The following is a 21,421-nucleotide window of genomic DNA, read 5'->3' on the forward strand; positions in this document are numbered from 1 at the left end:
ATAAAAGTCTTGCTAATGTGTGGGTGACCCAGCCACAAGTTGCAGTCAATATAAACAAAATTAAAATTCTCCATCATAAGACATTCAATTTACTGGCCCACTATTTCTCCGTACAGTTGTTCATTTTACTAATCAGAGTCATTAGGCCTATAACACACACCTACTCTCATTTTTGCTTTCCTAGTGCTAATGTCACATCAAACTGATTCAACATTGCACTGGCCACCATGTCAAAGGAATGCACTGTCTTGGATTTTATGTGCTTCTTAATTAAGAGCATAATCCTTCGCCCTCTTTATCAGTGTCGAATCCAGGTGAAACTCACACCCAATCACTTGGGTGTGAGTTTCACCCCCGATGGAATAAAATTCCACCCAGGCAAAAAATAGTAATTTTTATTTTAATATTTGTTCCAAGAACTTGGACACAGAGCCACTCAAAAGTGCGGGGAATGCATGATTGACATGCAGGCAGCAAATCAAAAGGGTGGCAAATACTGTAAAAATTGAAAACCAGCACTAGCCTCTATGAATAAATTTTATATCAATAGGAGCCCTAACCACTTTGTTTTTCATGTTGTGTGTGTGATTGTGTCGATTGTTATGTGTATACTCTGTGCGTAATTGGTATTAAATGATTGTGGCGCCAAGTCGCAGACAATGTAGTCTTGTGTTTGTGCAAGAGGATTCCATCGGGACTAAAGTAAGAGATGGGTTGTAGACACGTATCAGAAGACAGAATATTATCATTTAGAAAATCGTTTCCATCCCTAATCTTTTTATTAATTTAACAGTAGTAAAATTTTATGATTAGTGCAAATAATAAAGGTACGCGTTTTTAACTCATTAAATAAAAGATTCAGTTAAAATTACTCAAATATCTTAGAGCAAAATACACTAAATATTAATTTTTAAAATCATTAAAAAAATTACTGGATTAATTACCCAGGTAAGATGTTTCTAAGTAAAAAATTAAGTGGAGCAGAATATAAAAAAAGTACAAAAAAACAAGAAGGAAGTATGTTCAAGTATTACAAAAGTGCTACAACTATGGCATAGGTAGAAAAAAGTGATGAATCGGAGAAAATTTCGGATGATGATAAAGTAATAGGACAACCTAACCTATAGTGGATCAAGAAAATTATGCTTGTATTGGAGGTTAAAAATCAAAATCATTCCCACAGAAGCCATCAAGGATCCTGGTTGTTGGCCCAAAATTTTATCAATAAAGTGGATAGACACGTTGGTAGAAAGTGGACCTAAACAAATGAATAATGTTTCATTTTCTTCGAATGAATAAGGACGATTTTCAAGTGTATATTATACAAGGACAATTAGCAAACAACGAAAAGGTAAATAGCTGGTTAATATACTTACTTTCAACAAATAGTATATATTGTTTTTGTTGTAAAATATTTGGAACTGCAAATATTCAATTATGTTCAACTGGCTTTTCTAATTAGAACCATACTAGTATTAATTTGAAATGACAAAATATCTTCTACTCATATTTCTAATTACAATAAATACTTTACAATGAAGTCCATTTTAACAAAACGAACAACTGTATACAAAGAACAATGTTGCATGTATGAACTAGAGAAAAATCGGTGGACTGAAATTTTGAAACAAATTTTTGTTGTTGTTCAATATTTAGCTGGGCAGTCTTTTCCATTTTGCAGTTCCTCGAGTGAACTGTACATTCCCAATAATTGTAATTTTTCAAAAGCAATTGAAACGTTAGCTAAATTTGATCCATACATAATGGATCACCTTTCAATATTAAAAAAAATATTAGCCATATGCCACATTATCTGGGAAGTAAATTTCAGAATGAAATTATTTCTTTAATTGCTGACAAAATAAGGAAAGAAATATTAGGCAAAGTCGAAAATAGCAAGTATTTCTCAATTATTCTAGATTGTACCCCTGACAGTAGCCTTGTTGAACAATTAACATTTATCATACGTCTTGTTGTAAGGGAACATTTTTTTTGGGATTTCATCAACTTAATGACACAACAGGTAAAGGGTTATGTATATTAGTATTAAATGATTTATTCCCAAAATATAAATTAAAGCTAAATAACATGAAGGGTCAAAGTTACAGCAATGTTTCCAATATGAGTGGAAAATATTTTAGCCTTCAAAAACTTATCAAGGTTGCAAATAGTCATGCAATGTAGATACCATGTAATTCTCATACTTTAAATTTAGTAATCAATGATGCAGCAAAAGTCACTTTCGAAACGGTTCAATTTTTCGATATTGTGAAGAGTTATCCACTTTCTTTTCTTCCTCCTCATACAAATGGGAAAAATTAACAGAAAATATCCCAAAATTCATATTAAAATCTGTGAGCAATTGCATTGGGAAAGTAGAATATAAGCAGTTATGCCATTAAAATTTCCACTTGGTGAAATTTATGAAACATTGTTACAATTAATATCTGACCAAAGTAGAGACAAATACTAAAAAAATCTTGCTCAAACCCTTGCCACAAAGATTCATTCTTTTAAATTCGTTATATTGATTATCATATGGTATGATATTCTAAATAAAGTCAACATTGCTAATAAGATGTTGCAAAATCCTAAACTAAATATTGCAAAATGTACAGAAGCCTCAAACAATTTAAAAATATATTTTAAATTTCCTGCAGCGGCAACTTTGAGAACAAGAGTGCAAAAAATCAATTTGACTGAGTCGGCAGACAACCCAATCACAGACTAAAAATTAAAACATAAGGTGGACTTTTATTTTACACTTTTAATTACAGCAATAAATTCAATACAAACTAGATTTGACATGTTAGCAGATATAGATGCATGTTTCAACTTCTTACTAAATTTTTCTGATTTAAATAATGAAGACCTTAAAATGCATTGCAGTAATTTACATATAAAATTGACAGATTTCTTCTACATGCAAAAGTGATATAAATGACAACTTTTTGAAGAGCTGAAATCATTAAAAGCATTAAATATTAGTAGTGACAATACAAAAGAGTTCCTTAAAATGATATGTAACAATAATATAATAATAAATGCAGTTCCAAATGTTGCTTTTTTTTCTTTTCTTTTTTTGTTAGTTGTTGGCACATCGATTTCTGTGGCCATAATGCACCTCCCAAAGTTTTTGCATTTTACTCTGATCCAAGCCTGAGGCGGGATTCAAACCTACGACCTTTGGTTTGCTAGGCAGGCACTTTACTCACCTGGCTAGCCCGGTCGGCTCCAAATGTTGTGATAGCACTGAGAATTTTTTTGACTCTTCCAGTTTCTGTTTCCACCGGTGAAATATCTTTTTCTAAATTAAAGATCATTAAAAATTATTTAAGATCTACAATACCTCAAGAAAAACTAAGCGACCTTGCAATAATTTCTGTAGAAAATGATATTTCGGGGAGCACTGATATGGATGATTTCATCAAAGGATTTACTACAATTAAAGTATGAAAGTTTATGTAAAATTAAGAGCTCTGAGCTGAATGCATAAGTATTTTTTGTAGTTTAGTTCATTTTAGTCTTATATTTAAATTATTAATAATACTGTATATGTGCACCCGTATAAAATTATTGAAATTAAAATAAAAAAATTCTAAGCTAAAATTGTTTATTGTTTCCTACTTTAAAAGGTACATTTTTTTAAATTAAAAGGCAGACACACATATCCCTAGGAACCACAAATAGTCAGCTACATTCATTATATGAATTTTTATTCTCTGAACGTTATATTATACCTTACAATTAGAAAATTAGTGATGATAAAACATAATTAGTAGTAAAATGTATTAAGCTCTTGTCATTATATCAAAGAATGTATGCAAATGAGGACAGAACCCTGAAGCTCCATAATTGTTTTACTGGCATTTAATTCCAAACGTTTATCTGTTAAATAAAGCCTAGAAACTCAAGAGTGTATACAAAGTTCATCACATGGAAATTATTAATTTTGTCAAATATTGTTTTAATCAAAATTAATTTTTGGAGGAGCTACAAAAACGCCCATTAGGCAGCACAAAAATGTATTACATAATAATACCTTCATCTGATAATTTTTTAATACGGTATCTAATGATTCTCAGTCATAAATATGAAACAAAATCTGTAAAAATTATAACAATCGTATATATACAAAATGAATCAAAATGTTTCCTTAAGTTTGATTATAAGTGCATTTTTTGTAAGAGTCAATATGAATAGCATTGCTTAAAGATATTATTAAATAGATTTCTAACCATAAAAGTTGTTCTAATCTGAAAAAACATCTCAAAATTTCAAAAAATATATTCTATTACTATTCTGCAAGCCAAATTTTACGGACTTTTTTCACGGCCAGTAACAAAGAACTCAAGCACACTTCAATATGATATTGGTCAGCAAAACAATGCTAACCCAAAATCTTATTTTTTTCAACTAACTCAACTTCTTTTGCATAATGTGAAGGAATTGGAGCAGAAACTAAAAATTTGACAACAAAAACAGAAATATTTAAGTAATTTCTTTAAAATGATGCATGTCCCATTGTAATAATTTAATAGTAATTTAATAAAATAAATAATAATTTAATTCTGCAAAAGGAAATGATGCGGCAAGTTGAAAAATCGAATTTTACTTTTATTATTTTGGAAACAACTTCTGGGGTTGAAAATAAGAATGGTTTTCCTGGGACCTCCTAGTGAGCAGAAACAGAGTTTACCATATTTCTCTAAGTCAAATGATTTTTAAAATAGAATGGGGGACAGGCAGGCGGAAGAACACTTCAAAAATTATGTATAGAAGAGGATTATTATGTAGTTTTATGTATCAGTTTCATGTTTCAGTTTCAAATTTAATTTAAATTTTTGTCATTGTGTTCGTATTGCGAGTAAAAACAAGTTTTTCGGAAAAGTTTTTTCCTTTTAAAAATATGATGTAAAGGGATGCCATATACTTGCTGCATGCATGACAGCCAAGGAGCCAGGATTAGCCCTGCTCGGACGGGGAAATTTTCATCACATTTTGTTTAAATTTAAATACTGTCTCAGACCACCATAGTCACCTTTACGAAAGCAAAAACTCTTCCCTTTACCCCTGATGATAGTTACCTCTTTGAGTAATTCCCACTTCAGCATGCTGTGATCACTGCCACCTAGTGGTTCCTTTTTCTGTATATTCTTAAAGGATGAAGAATCACTACTGATAATCAGTATTTTTGCCCCTAGTTGCCTCCCGAACATACGGCTGTAGGAAACAATCATCCAATAAATCCACAAAAACCTTGCTTTTGTGTGTGTGTGTGTGTGTGTGTGTGTGTGTGTGTGTGTGTGTGTGTGTGTGTGTGTGTGTGTGTGTGTGGCCAACCCACAAATTCCAGTCATTATCTGGGAAATTAAAATCCCCCATTATAAGACACTGATTTACTGGCCCTCTATTTCTCTGCACAGCTGTTTACTATACTCATCAGAATCATTAGCCCTAAAACCCACTCCTACTCTCAATTTTGCTTTCCCAGTGCTTATGTCACACCCAACTGATTTGACACTGCACTGTCCAGCCATGTCGACTGGACAGTGCAGTGTACAGTGTTTCTTAACTAATACCATAACCTCTCCTCCCTTCCTATCCTTCCTGTACTCATTATACTCCCCAAATTCCAATTCTGCATTCCTTATCTGTGTAATACCATGTCTCTGATATCCAAACAATATCTGCCTTTGATGTTTTGACCAACACCTCAAATTCATCAAATTTATTTACCAAACTGCTAGGATTGGTGTACAGACAAGTATACATGCACCTGTTCCTATTCTTGGCTACCCTAAGACAGCCCTTGTATTTACTTGTTCCGCAATGACTCCCAGCAGTCTCTGGAATCCCCTGCACCTTGTTTTCCAGGCTTCTGCTCATTCCAATAGAAGCAGTGCAGGAATCACTTTCACCTCTGCCAGCAGCTACTGTTAAACTATTGGTCTGTTTATCCCCCCCCCAAGCTAGCAGTTTTCCAACCCACCTAACACTGCCTCACTAGCAACAGCAAATATTCTTGCACCCTTTCTATTTAAATGTATCCCATCCCTGTAGAAGCAGTCTCTCCTGTTAACAAGCACAGACCAGGCTGAGAAAAATTCTACCCCTTGAGCCTTGCACAATCTCTCCAGGGCCGAATTGATCGACAAGGCTCTCATCATATACTCCCTCATATCGTGTCTAGGCAGAATTGCAGACAATTTCAAATTCAACCCTAACTCACAGCATTTTTGCAATTTATATGCATCCGTGCATTTTTATTCTCTGCCACAAGCCTCATTAATTAATCTGACATCCATTTAGGCCTAAACCTTGAACAGTATTTCTTAGTTGGTATGAAAAGCCTAGTAGCCTCCAAGATTAAGTCCCTGAAGGCTTCCCATTTAGAATTCACCAGTGGTAACATCATCAGTTGATCCCACAGTATAGAATTTAAAAACTGTCTGAGACCAATGTAGCCGGTCTCACCAAGCATTAAACATTTGACTTGCTAGATAGCCCTGTCGCAATAACATCCTTTAAAGTTTTCGAATACAAAGCAGCAGCTTCGGTATCTGCACTGGTTTCTGTTAATTTTAAATTGTGAAGATTGACTTTTTTTTAATTTTCAAACCAACTCTTACTGGCCTCAAAGATGTCTGCATTGAATGGACCAGCTTCTTCTTGTAAGCAATTAAAAATTTGCAGAGCTTTGGCATGAATAATATCTGAACTAAGAGGCATTCTCTTCTGATTAAGATCTTCTATCCAGAAAGAAATTAATTTTTCAGTTTTTCTCTATTAACAGATTTCTTACTTTTGTAGTGCATTTTGCAGCCAATGATGTGGAACAGAACTGAACTTTTAATTTTCTCAGTGTTTTCCCTAATTCATCGGATGCTAGATACATTTATGCTGTATTTCTTAGCCAATGTCACAACTTTTTCGTCATTTTCTAACTCCTTAACAATTTTTAATTTTTCCTCTAAATTTTTTTGTTGTAGCTTTCATATTTTAGGCACTAATTAAACACACACTTTATATAGACAAGAAATATTAAATCAGCAAAAGCAATGCTTACCAATTAAAACACTTTACACTGCAAAAACCAGAAAAAGATTCTGTCTGAACAGCTAACATAGGACAACTGATGAAGGGTCCTGAATGAGGAAGTGTTTCAAAAATAACCGGACAAACACACCTCTGTTTATTGCTATGTTTGTTTATAAGAACCAGTTTTAAACACTTTTGTGATATTTTTTTAAAACAATTTGCTCTGGAGGTCACGATGATAAAACAATAAAAACAATTTGCACTTTCCGGTTTATTGGGCTTTTCTGTTAGTGCAATCTAATTATAAACAGGTGGTAAACTCAATCTTATTGCATTTGCAATAATACCAACAGCTGGAATTCTGTGGGCTTTTATGTTATTATGGTGAAATGTATTTCTCCTTCAATGAAATCTTCAATCAGGTAAAAAACATAAATAAATTTTCAAAATCTGCTCTTTATTCCTATTTTTGAAGCTTCGTAAACAAAAATCATGCAGGTAGTGACCAATCACCGTGCAACCTAAAATTTTGGTAGTGAATACCTGACCGCGCAATAGCAAAACTATGCAAATTGGGGGATGACTAATTAAATGGGCAATATTTCTGGCTGCACAAATTGTAACTAAAAAGCACTATTTCAAGTGTTGGCACTTTCGTTTTATGGTTTTCAGGTTCCCTTTATTCTCACACAAACCATCTCTTGATTATGTTTCACAGGCCGTTTCACAGGTTCGCAGAATTGGTTCCTCCGTCACGGATGCTACTTGCAATTAGAGAATGCCCCATGGCTTTCAGGGGAAGGGCTAAATAATATCTGGGCAGAGAGGAGTCTACTGCAGCCACTCAACTGTCGGCAGTTTCACTTAATGGTTTCAGGTTCCTTTTATTTGCTTCTTTTTTTTTTTCCCACAGCAAGAGTCTACTTGTGGCTAATTCTTTGTTTGTATACCACAAACAACACAACAACTTGGTCGCAGCCTGTAACAATACATTTTATAACTGTTTTATTATATACGAATCTGTACTATATGTAGTTTTTGGTGGGATCATCTGTTGCCAGGTTACCTTGATGAATGCCCTTCGAAGGACAAAGAAATAATAAAGCTCTATACATGCATGAAAAACTGCACATCAGGTTTCTGACAGCTTCGGCAAGTGGGAGTCTGTCAGCAGCATGGCCTGATGATGGGTATGGCAAGATCCCTGAAATGTCACCTTAATGTATAATGGTTTAGGTGATTGTTTAATAAACTATATTATTAATTTCACATGGTATATGAATAGTATTAAATATAGTAATAACCTTAATGGAAAACAACCATGTAATGTCCTTCCTTAACTATATTGAACTTTGATCCTTTGTGGAATGACATTCGCTCATTTAAATAAGTGACAAAAACAGAAAACTAATTCAACGACAACCTTATACATTCAATTTTGGAATCAAATATTGGATATGTTGAAATAAAGACATTACGTATCAAGCTATGCTGTATTCCTTTTTCAACTGCTAGTGCTGAATGTTCTTTCAGCACAATGAATGATGAAAAAATTAAGATACCAAATGGGACAGGAAACATTGCAAGATTGCATTAAGATAAGTGTAAAAGGCCCAAATGAGTTTTCGGAAAAATTAATGAATGAAGTGATTGATACATATGCAAAGAAAAAGCAAAGAAGAATAAGATTATTATTATAACACTTACATGTTTGATTATTATTTGTACTTTTTTTTTCGAATTTTAATCTGTAATTTTCATATTATTTAAGTGTGATTATTGTCATTAATGTGGTTTTTGTGAACTGACTATTAGTATTTAAATGTTAAATAATAAATATTTCGTTTTGTTTCCTATTTTGTTTTGTCATATTCTCTTATTATAACATTCATAAATATACTGATTTGTTTGTAACATATACATAAGTTGTAAATATTAAATAATAATAAAAAATATATACACATATACTAGTCCCACAACCCAAAATTTACATTCCCCTCAGTGCAAACACTCTGCATTCAACACTCCTCTTTATTGTTTCTGTATACATTGTACTCCCCAAATTCAAATTCTGCATTCCTTATATTTGAGTGACACCAAATCTCTGATATCTCAAAAATGTCTGCATTTGCTCTCTTGATTAGCACTTCAAATTCATCCAATTTATTTACTATGGTTCTAACAATGATGTACCTGCAAATATACACACACCTGTTCTTACTCTTAGCCCGTGTATTTATTGATTCCATGATGTCAACGATCACCTGTATGGATTCCGTCAGTGTCGATCCACTGGTGATATTCTGGCTTATGTTACCCATTTATGGACTAATTCAATGGAAAGGTTCGGTGAAACACAAGTAGTTGCTCTTGACGTCTCAAAGGCTTTTGATCGTGTTTGGCATAAAGGTCTTCTAAACAAGCTTCCATCTTATGGTTTGCCAACTGTTTTTAGTAATTGGTTATCCAGTTTTCTCTCTGATCGGTCACTGAGGGTGATGGTAGATGGCTCTCTGTCTTCTAACTTCTCCACTAATGCCGGTGTCCCCCAAGGTTCAGTTCTTTCCCCCACTTTTTTCCTCTTGTATATCAATGACCTTCTTCCATTGACTGGAAATCCTATCCATAGTTTTGCCGATGATAGCACATTGCATTCAACTTTCCATTTTGAGAAACCTTGTCCTGCTCAATCAGCTTCAACTTCTCGAAAATCTGCTACCAATTCCTTAAATGCCGATTTTCAGGTAATTCTCCAGTGGGGCAAAGACAACTTAGTTGATTTCAACCCTTCTAAAACTCAGTCTTGTCTTATATCTCGCAAAAAGGATTCTTCTGCTCCTATGCTTCTCTTTAGTGTCACTCCGATTTCTAGGCAAAATGATATATCTCTTTTGGGGATTACCCTGACTTCTAATCTCTCTTGGCACAAGCACATTACAAATATTGCTTCCTCTGCATCTAAAAAACTTGGTTTTCTCTTTCGCTCTTGGCGTTACGTTTCTCCCAAACAGCTGCTCACTCTGTATAAATCGCAAATCCGCCCTGCCATGGAATATTGTTCCCACATCTGGGGTGGTGCCCCCAAAACCTCTCTCAGGCTTCTTGATTCCATTCAGAAGAGGGCAGTTAGGTTAATTAATGATTCATCTCTAACAGAGTCTCTCCACTCGCTTTCTTATAGACGCACTGTTTCTGCTGCATGCCTCTTCTACAGATACTTCCATGGGCACTATTCTTCTGAATTGGCTTCTATAATTCCCGCTCTCTCTTTCAAAACAGTCCGAACACGTGCCGCCACCAGCCAACATCCATTTACTGTCCAACTTCAAACCCACAGAACCAACTTTTCATCTTCCTCATTTATTCATTTAACTGCCATTTTCTGGAACAACCTTCCTTCATACGTATTTCCTGAAAATTACAATCTACAGAAGTTCAAGTCCAATATCAACAAATATCTTCTTTCGTCTTCTCAACCTCCAACCCAAGCACGGTACTAAGTACTATTGGTTATAATACCTCTCGTTTTTGGGGTTCTCATAAAAAAAAAAAAAAAAACCTCTTCAGAAATGTTTTCACAACAATGGCCCTGCTGTCTAGCCTTGGCTATCAGAAGCATTTTCAAAGTTCACCCAAAAGGGAACATCAATACAGTTTTTCTTTTTCTAACCTGACTGAATATTCTCTAACAGTCAGCAATGCCATGAGGAATTGCTCAAATGTCAGGAATGGCTTGGGATAACTTGTTATATTTCATTATTCCTTATGCACTAATCAGTTTACCAACCAAGGATCACTGTACATCAATTTTTTATTCTTTCATAAAAGTGTCCAGTAGGTTCTCGCATTAAAATTAACAATACTGATCCTGTAAAATATCTATTTCTTTACCTTCAATGATACTGATAAATACTGGAATCCTCCCCCCAAAAAAATCAATTAATTTCAAGTTGGTTCAAAAAACTTGATCTGAATAGCATTATTGGATGATGACTCGGTTCCCCAAATGCAATTATATTTAAGTTAAATAATATTTAAATTAACTTTTCTGACGATGCATCTAGGCACTTGTTATTTATGAATTCTGTTTAGATTTAGTGGACTTTCGAATGCCGTAAAGAAACATGTTTTGGTCTTAGAAATTGGCAATAGAAAGTAAGCTAGCTGTAAAACTAAGTCCACAATTTACCAAATTTATTCAAAGTCATATAGCTTCTGTTCTGTGTTAACTCGTTTTGATGTTCATCCCACAATCATTCTGCACTTGGCTCTCATTGGTCCACAACTAAGTCCAAATTTTGAATAAATTTACCAAATTTATTCAAACTCATACAGCTTCTGTTCTGTGTTAACTTGTTTTGATGTTTAACACACAACCTTTCTGCACTTGGCTCTCACTGGTCATTTGTAATTGTGAATGACAAGGAAGGTAACCATCACTAATTTATTGACAGGAAAGGGCAGTATTTTGGCTGTTATTTCTAGACTTAAAACACTGATGTTGCTATATTAAATAATTCCTCTAATTTAACCAAACAAAACAAAAACACACAAAATAATTACAATGGAATAGCCAAATATCTTATTTATTTATTTTTATTTAGTAGAGTTTTAAAAGCACATTAACTTCAATATATACTAATTTATCTTCTTTTGAATGGAAAAAATATTTTATTACAGTATTTGACATTTCTTGCTTAATAAGCAACTTCATATGTTTTGCTGTCAGCATGCTGGTTTATGCTTTAATACTGTTGTATTTTTCACTAAAATTTGATGTACAGATTTTAATTCTGCAATCTGAATTTGTCATCTATTGCCAACCAATCAATATCCATACTATCTCGGTCATTGTTAAAAACATAGTTTCTTAATTGTTTTTATGAGGAGATTTGCTAACACTGACATGTTCAGCTTAACAGAACCATTCATTGTTCAAATGCAAAAAAAAAAGGTGAGTTATTTTTAAAAAATAAACATCTATGCGGTAAAAAAAAATTACACACTAAACCTGACACTGTCATATTATATCTATGTATAATACAAAATCCAAAACTGAAACTAAAGCAAAATGGATGATTGCAAAAAACTGCACTGCACTTATATATACAGGCCTTTGCCTGTATGCATAAGGTTATTCGGTAACATTTCCTGGGGATAGTGCCACTCACAGTGGAAACTTATCATGAAATTATGCTACACTTCAGCAATAATGGTATGATGCAATTGTTTTAACATGCACCACTTACCATACTTTTCTTTTTTTTTTCACCTTTTGAAAGGATATTAACACATAATATGCATATAAATGATACAAAACATGTATCATTAACATGTTAAATTTATTTCTTTTATTTTTTCCAAATCCTCAGTAGTTTTAAATAATAATTTTTAAAAAACCTCTTTTTATAGTACTAGTTGGCAACTGGCCTAACAAAAATAAAACCCACTTGTCAAAACCAGCCAGTTGGCAACCCAACTCACAGATGAACACATGAAGATAATCATACAGCTGCCAAGAATTTCAAGGAGAGCAATTTTATAAAATTTTACTAAACAATTTCCAAATTTTACATTAACACAATAATTATTAGCATGCTAAGCTCCTTCCTGTTTTTCTCCCCTTCTTTATGAAATGACAAATTTTTTCCTTCTCTTGCTGAAAATAATGAATTACATATTTGTAAAACAATATTAATGCATTAGGTAACAGTAAAATTGAATTCATTATTTTCAAACTACAAAATATACTTCTCAAGCTTAAACAGCATGAAATTTGCTTACAGAAGTCTTATTTTACGCTAACCATCAATCCTTTGTGAATGGATATTTAAAAAAAAAAAAGGAAAAAAAGTTCATGCTTACAAGAGGTACAGATCTTGGCAATAATCAACTGAAGGTCTCTGCTATAACATTAAGAGATCAACAGGAATATTTCTTCTAATTATAGAGTCGTCTCAAATGTCAAGAGGATGAGACTTGTAGATAGTACAATTTTCATTATAATCTCAGAGTGCTTTAAAAATAAACTGACAAATTCTAAAAGTCTATTGAAATAAATTCACTCAAATGTATTGACACTTGGAGAAAAAAAATTTCATCAACTGTTGTGCAAAACAATTATATGGGAATTTATTATAAAGAAGTAACATTTGACTACATATAAGGTAAGAAATCAGTTTAATTACCAATAATTAAATTAAATTAGTTTAATTAAATGTTAGTAATTAGTTTAATTAAATGTTAGTAATGTGTTTATACCCAGCATGCTCAAATAGCTTATTTAAAATTGATGACATTTCTGTATTCAACTCTAGAAAACTGTTATCGATTCATATATGTTATCAAGTTGAATATCACTAAATCTTCTCTTTTAACAGAAGAATCAACAAGGAATCACAGAAATTGATGAAAGCTTGTTATGTCATAGCAAGAAAATAAACTGACAATACAGATTAAAAAAATTAGGAAAAAAAAGTGAAAAATAAATTAACAGCATAGATAACAAAATTATGTAACTAAAATTCATTATTTATACTGTTGAATTTTAAAGTTTTTTTTTTAATCTTGTCAATTTTTTCAACTGATTTTGAAAAATAAAAACCAGCAGCCTACAGTGCCTCACCTTATAAATATATATGATCTCTTAACACATAAATAAACTATGATATGATTAAAATATTATTTGTACTGATAATTTATAAAAGATTTGACACACCCAAAAATATACACATTGATAAATAGATGTGATACAAAAGACGTGTCTTTCATCTCTGGATGAAAAAGTAGAATGTAAATTCATAAATTTAATTAGAAACACTTCTATACTGCAACTATATAGAATTATCATTTTTAACTTGTTCTGAAATTATTCCAAACTATAATCGCTAACGACTAATATTTTTAAACAGATCCTTTAATAAAGTGAAAGTGTTAAGTATCTAGTCAGAGGATAGCAAACTGGTTTAAGTTATTGAAATCTGGACCTATTAGTTTGTTTAATATATTATAATCATATATAAAGTAAGATTACTAATAGCAATTAGAAGATTATGACAAAACAGGCTAATGGTAATAAAATGAAACTACCTTAATTAATGAGAAATATTCTTTATAAATAATTACTTATATTTCTCTAATAACAGAATAAATGAACAAACAGCTGATATAAAATTTAGCTAACAGAATGCCTATTTACCATATTGCAAATTCTTTTCCCAGTAGATACAATCTTGTTTTAGGTCAGAATATGTGGGCACCTTAGTTCCAAAAGAATCAACTAGAGCACATAAAGCAAGGCCATTATTCCAGTCACTCTACATTGAAATAAATTTTTAAATTAAGGGGCATTATTACATGTTATGTCAAAATTAAAAAATATATAATAATAGAAGATAAGTAAATGTAATAATCAAATATAGTAATATAAAAATAACTATGTGAACTAATGAATATGCCCTCACCTCTCCTCTCCTCACCTCATCTTACATAGAAACAGGAAATCTACAGGACTGTTAACTGTCAGAATTATTAAGCTAGCTAAAAACTGGCTCTACAACTTTGACAAGTAATGAAAGCAAAATAAAAAAAATAAATGAAAACTGATAAGTTGTTCAGTCACCAATGGATATTCATTAGTATGTTATCTTTTGAATATGTTTTAACTTTTAGATAAGATCAACAGGTGTGTGTGTGTGTGTGTAGGGGGGGAGGGTGCATGTGCACATACATAAACCAAATTTATTCTAAAAAATACTGTTAAGTCGGATTAAATTGCATGTACTTATATAAGAATTATAAATTAAATACATAATAACTGTGACAAGAATAATGTAAAACCAATCAAAACCATTTCCAATTAAAAATTACCTCTACCAATAATGCAAACATAAAAAAGGTAAGGTAATATTTGTGGATACAGCTAGCTATATATATATCCTGTATAAATAATGGTTCATCACCCTGTAGGGGAGGAAGGGGAAAAAAATAAATAAAAAAAATATATATATATATATTATGTAAGAATAGATAAGACTGATAAAGTTTGCATATGGATGTAGGTGAAAATTACACAAGGTGCCAAAGACTAGAAGAGTAAGGATAGTAGAAAAAAGAAGAAAAAAAAGGCAAAAGAATGTTAATATCCTAAAAGTTATGATTAATTAAGAAAATTATGGGCTGAATATTGTAAAGCCAATTTGGAGGTGAAGGAACTGTAAAGTAAAATTATTAATACCAAATAATTAAACAAAATAAAGTAAAATAAAGTTTCAGTAAGTGCAGAGGATAGCCCTACAATGCAACCGACATGTCCAGGAAATATAAGGGTATGCAGCAAATAATTTAGAAAAAAATAAATATGCCATATATAGGGTAATTCAAAAGTCTCCATACATAGGGAATAATGTTTCTAAAATGCCTTTGTCTAAAGAAGAGTGTATAAAATCATTCTCATGGGTAGTTTTCAAAGGAATGGTAACCATGCAGAACATGTTTTGCAAATAAAGTCACAGCTTGTTAAAAGAAGTGACCATTTTCCCTATGTATGGATCACCCTATATATTCCTTGTTCCGAACATTCATTAAATTTGGTCAGCCGTGCTGCAGTTCATTGTTGCATAGATACAGTAAATTCTTTTGCTGTTTGCTAATTTAGGATTAAATTAGCAAAAAATTTATTGTACGATTAATTTATCGTACATTTTTATAATTTTAAGCTTGTCTTTTACACTCAAATCCACTCTCTTTCTGTTCACTAACATTTTTTTTGGGTAGTAAAATTTAAAACATAGTAAAAAGGTAAGTGTCAATCAATAACAAAGCACATGGCACACACAAATTGGAACTAATATGACACATGCAAGTGAGATGAAGTTTAGAAATAAACATGAAGAGCAGATTTCTGTGAAGGGGAAACGCATTTCACCATAATAACATGAAAACACAGAATTCCACCTATCAGTATTATCGCAAATGCAATAAGATCGAGTTTACTACCCATTTATAATTAGATTGCACTAACAGAAAAGCCCAATAAACTGGAAACTGCAAATTGCTTTTATTGTTTTATAGTTGTGACCTCTATAAATGTGACCTCCGGAAATCTGCTTTAGAAAAATATCACAGAGCGTTCAAAATTGATTCTTATAACCGAAGACGTGCTTCTAATAAATGATGAGAAGTGTAGTGCATTGTACTAATTTGAATTGGTTCTTTGAAATTTGATTTGGTAAAGTGGCTGATTCTACTACCAGTGATCACTATAGCCAGCACTTACTGTATATTGGATGGGGCAGCCAGAGGTAAGGGGAACATTTCCCTATACACAAACACTATCGCTGCCTAAAATTCGAGCACACAAATTACAGCATTCAAAAAGAGAGCACCTGTGGCCACTGTTTGATCAAAGGCCATGACTACTACCAATGTTAAGAGTCAGGAACGTAAATGCTCAAACTGTAAAACAACAGGACTGGCCTATAATCATTATATCAGGAACAACAAGCATCCCATATATGTTATGGGCAGTGAAACGATTAAAACAAAATAGATTATGGTAACTAATCATAATCCTGACATTTATTAAGCTTGCAAGTTGTTGTTGTTTGTTTGGTTTTTAGGAGCATTAGCAACTAAGCCCAACTGGGATATGCAGTGGTCATTCCCTGACCTTTCCGCATCCTCCGTATTTGATGGTGACGGGCTCGAACCCCGGTCTAATCAAGAAGCGTCTGCTATGCACTGCTGCTCCTTCCCACCTGTCTACAGAGGTGCCGGCTTGCAAGTCCCTGAAACTAAATGCCCAGAGGATCCACTTGCAGTTGCTGATCAACTAAAACCAATATTGGAAGAAATACAGATTGACATTGCCTACTAGGAACCCTACATCCATGGAGATAAAGTTCAGGGATACCCTAGGAACTATAGGATAATAGAATCTTCCACGAATACAAATGGGCAGCTATTATAGTAAGGATTTTTTTTTTTTATCATATGATGTGAGCAATACATGAAGGAACCATTTTTACCTGCTTCCTTTATGTATCATGGCCATGAGATCCAACTGGATAGTGCGGCACTATCGTGATATCCAAGCCCGAGGCGCGATTCAAACCCGCAACCTTTGGATTGCCAGGCAAGCACTTTACCCACCTGGCTAGCCCGGTCGGCTATAGTAAGCAATACTAAAATAAAAGTAACTAAAAAAAATAACCTCTGCACCCCCCCTTGCAGCGTGTACACATATCACTCTCGGGTATTTTCATTCCATATCACTGTACTGCAAACTGGACAAAAAATTGTCCCGGTATACAATATTTGCAAAATGCTCTAAGCCTCTTACCTATCACTAAAATAATTAGCATCAATGGATGCAAACTGCAGGTCATCATTAGGGAATAACAATACATTAGATAGAACAGGTTCACACAATGGGCAGAAGATAGAGGACTTCACAGCTACATCACCATTTACAGACATCAACCAGCAACACAATCTTGCAACTTTCAGTAACATGTTGTATGAAAGTGTGATGTATATTGCTATGACCACTCAAGCCATAGCTTTCAAATTTACAAATTGGAAAGCACAGGAGGCCTGGACTACGTCCAACTACTGCACCATCACGTTTCACCTGGTCCACCAACTGGATCTCATCCCAAGATATTATCAGATTCAACATAAAAAATGCAAACTTGGAAAAATACAAGGAAACAAACTCCATACTTCAGGGAACCTTCCCACAGAATAACGATCATCATAATATTGATGTACAGATCAGCCAACTAACTGAAACTATCAGGGAAGCCATAGAAACCTGTATGAAAAAGAAGCAACTAGGAACAAATGCTGTCCCCTGGTGGTACCCTGAACTGGAAAATCTCTGGAAAAGGGTCAACCAGGCTAGAAAAGACTTACAGAGATCTCAAGCCAGTTGGCCACCGGCTGAAGTAAATACCCAGAGGGTGTCATACCACTCACTGAGTGATGGCTACCCAAGCTTCATAAGGCTTCTGTTTCCCTTGTTGGTATACTTCCAGAAATATTGATCCCTGGGGTGTGGTCTACCACAGAGTTACCAATAAATTGCCAAAGGGAGATATGGTAAACACCGCCGACACTCTAAACAGACAACCAACACCCATGTTCTGTTTCCGAAGGATATTGATCCCCTGACCGAGGAGCAGACTGAAATATATGCTGAAAATGATAGATATACAGTTACAACCACAGAACCATCATTTACCTCAGGGGAATTATCTGCTGCAATTATTAGAACTAAAGTTAATAAATGCTTAAGCAATGATTTTATGGAAATTTAAGTGATAAAGGAATTTAACAATAGCTTTCCAGACCATCTATTACAGCTTTAAAATAACTGCTTATGTAAGTGTGTATTTCCAATAGCATGAAAACAGGAAAACATTCACCTTATATCAAAGAACTCTGAAGGGCAAGTTGCCACAATGGATAAAAGGATGGGTGAGTGGGAGTAGACAGAGAGTGGTTATCAATGGACACTGCTCTTCATGGACTGATGTTATTAGTGGAGTCCCCCACGGTTCGGTGTTGGGCCCATTGTTGTTTTCGGTATTTATCAATGATATTGATGAAGATATATCAGGGTTAATGTCTAAGTTTGCACAGTTGCAGATGATACGAAGGTTGGCAGGGTTGTTTATGACAGTAATAATAGTATGCTACTGCAACAGGATCCAGAAAAGTTGAGCAGTGGGCTGAGAGGTGGCAACTGAAGTTTAACATTGACAAAAGTAAAGTACTGCATATGGATAGCAGTAACCCCAGAGTACTATATCAAGTGGATGGTACTACACTCAGGGTAGTGGAGAATGAAAAGGACCTGAGGGTAATTGTGCAGTCAGAAATTTTCTGAACAGTGCAAAAAAAGGCTGCAAGAGTAGCTCATGGTGTCTTGTCAATGATATACAGGAATTTTGCTAGCAGGGATAAGGGAGTGATTGTCCCCTTGTCGGGCCACACCTTGAGTACTGTATACAGGTCTGGAGACCTCATTTTAGGAAGGATGTAGAGCTGCTGGAAAGAGTACAGAGAAGGGCAACGAGATTGGTGAGTGGAACAAAAGGTTGGTGTTACCAAGAAAGGCTTAAATTCTGCAAATTGGGGCTTCTGGAGACTAGGCACCTGCGAGGTGATCTAATTGAGGTGTATTAAGGCCTTGAATGGATTGAGCAAGCTCAATGCTAATGAGATCCTTCCTCTTGCACAGATTACTCACCTGAGGGGGCATAAATTCAAATTAAGGAAAGTCAATTGCAGATGTGTGAAAATTCACCTTTAGCCTACGAGTGGTTGATAGTTGGAACAAACTTCCATCTGTTGTAGTGGAGGTCAGCAACTTAAATAAGTTCAAGGCATCAAGGCAGAAATAAACAAACATTTGGAGTGAATGGATGGGTGAAATGGGAAGGGTGTTTTTTTTTTTTTTTTTTTGGCTGATGTCATATAAACTTATTTTCTTGCATCATATGCCCTACTAATGCCGATACACAGAGAATACTACCCAGTGCCACTTGACAAAAAACACTATATCCTTTCTGTACATATTGTATTCCCCATGTTCAAATTCTGCATTCCTTATATCTGTGATACAACAATGTCCACATTTCATGTCTTGACCAGCAAATTCAAATTCATCAAATTTATTTACTATACTCCTAGCATTGGTGGCATTGGTGTATAAGTAAGTATATGTGCAGCTGGTCTTCCTCTCAGATACCCTAACACAGCCCATGTATTTACATGATGACTCCCAGCAGTCCTTGAAATCCCCAGCAGCTTGCTTTCCAGGCTGCTGCTCATTCCAAAAGAAGCAGTGCGAGAATCACTTTCACCTCAGACTGTGGCTATTGTTAATCTTTTACTCTCTTATTCCTCCAAAGCTAGCAGTTTTCCGACCCCTGTCTCGATAGAATCAGCAAATATTCTTGCACAGTTTCTATTTAAGTGTATCCCATCCCTGTAGCAGTCTGTCCTGTTAACATTACTGTCTATGGTTGTATAACGAACAACCATTATTTCATTATCAAAAGTCAACCACCAAAATTGTGTGCAAAGACAACAACATAAAGACTGTTTCTGACACAAAGCACGTGCCAAGAAATAATTACAAAACAAAGAATTAAGAAATTAATGATTTCAGAATGAATTTAATGCATTTAGAATTTATGAGATTAAGGCTAAAAGAAATATATATATATGAGGTAATACAACAACAGCCATGTGGTTCACAGTTCACTCAACAGAACAACAAAAAGAAAAAGCACATACAAAAGAAAGCAAAATAGTAAAAGAACTCACTGCAACTAACATAAAAAAAACAATATAACAGAAATATTTGGAGCATAAAAGATTAAGATAACAGAGAGAGAAAAAACTGAAAGTGTGTGGTTAAATTTGTGGTAAAAACAGAAGAGAATAGGAAAGGAAATAAATATCACATGAAGTTGCGAGAAAAGAGTGCTAAAACTCTGAGAAGGAGAAAAAAGGAAGTATAGGAAGAACGCAGTTTCTTGCTATGTGTTCATAAAACTAATGGCTCATGAGAAATAAAAAGAATATAGGAAAGTAAAAAGTAGAGGAAATGTAGAAAAACAGGATGGCTCAAGCAGTTCAGTGGTGTCGCAAATCCCATTCCTTTAGTTAGGACCTTGAACATCATTCTGATGACAGTATGAATTACAAATTTAAAGTCAATTAAGATAACCAACGTACAGATCCTGCAGGACATGCACACAGAACGGGACCTGCTCAAAACCATCATCAGCAGGAAATGCAAATACCTAGGTCACATCGCTAGGAACCAACAAAAATATCACCTACTACCACTCATCCTGGAGGGAAAGATCGAAGGCAAGAAACGCCCAGGCAAACCGAAAATGGCATGGCTAGATAATATCAACACCTGGCTTCACATGACAACAGCACAAATTCTACACGCAGCACTAGACAGAGAACAATATCAAATTGAAGTCGCAAATGCCATTCGGCAGCATTAAAGAAGAAGAAGAAAGTCAATTATGTGTAAATAACAATAATAACACTGGTCGGCAAAAAAAAAACATTTCTTTGCTCACTGTTAAAATTCAGGGTGATCCTTGTAGATCTTATGTTGCTGAATTCAAATACAGTAACTACATTGCTGTAGCACCCACCAATTTTAAAAGAGAAGAAATTAAAGTCAAAAAGTAAGTTTCTAGTAAAAAAGATCCCATATATTTTAAGAAAATGTTACATACAGTACTAAATATTGAACAATGGGTCTATTAACCTTATTCTCTTTACAAATATGTTTATCTAATAACAAAACACTTATTTTGTCATTTTTTGCCTTTTATAATCA

The 21,421-nt window shown here is 33.9% G+C and overlaps 1 protein-coding gene across 2 annotated transcripts in view; it reads right to left on the reverse strand.

Moving 5' to 3' along the window:
- Positions 1–21,421, reverse strand: part of jbug (filamin-type immunoglobulin domains fbug) — a 1,114,928-nt gene that overhangs the window by 990,256 nt on the left and 103,251 nt on the right. For both annotated transcript variants that reach the window (XM_090381438.1, XM_090381439.1), the window contains exon 5: positions 14,240–14,357. In XM_090381438.1, the coding sequence (XP_090237564.1) occupies positions 14,240–14,357 (118 nt within the window). The remainder of the gene's footprint in view (positions 1–14,239; positions 14,358–21,421) is intronic.

This window comes from Mastigoproctus giganteus, chromosome 9 (assembly GCF_048544385.1).
Source record: "Mastigoproctus giganteus isolate SK-2022 chromosome 9, ASM4854438v1, whole genome shotgun sequence".
NCBI lineage: Eukaryota > Metazoa > Arthropoda > Arachnida > Uropygi > Thelyphonidae > Mastigoproctus > Mastigoproctus giganteus.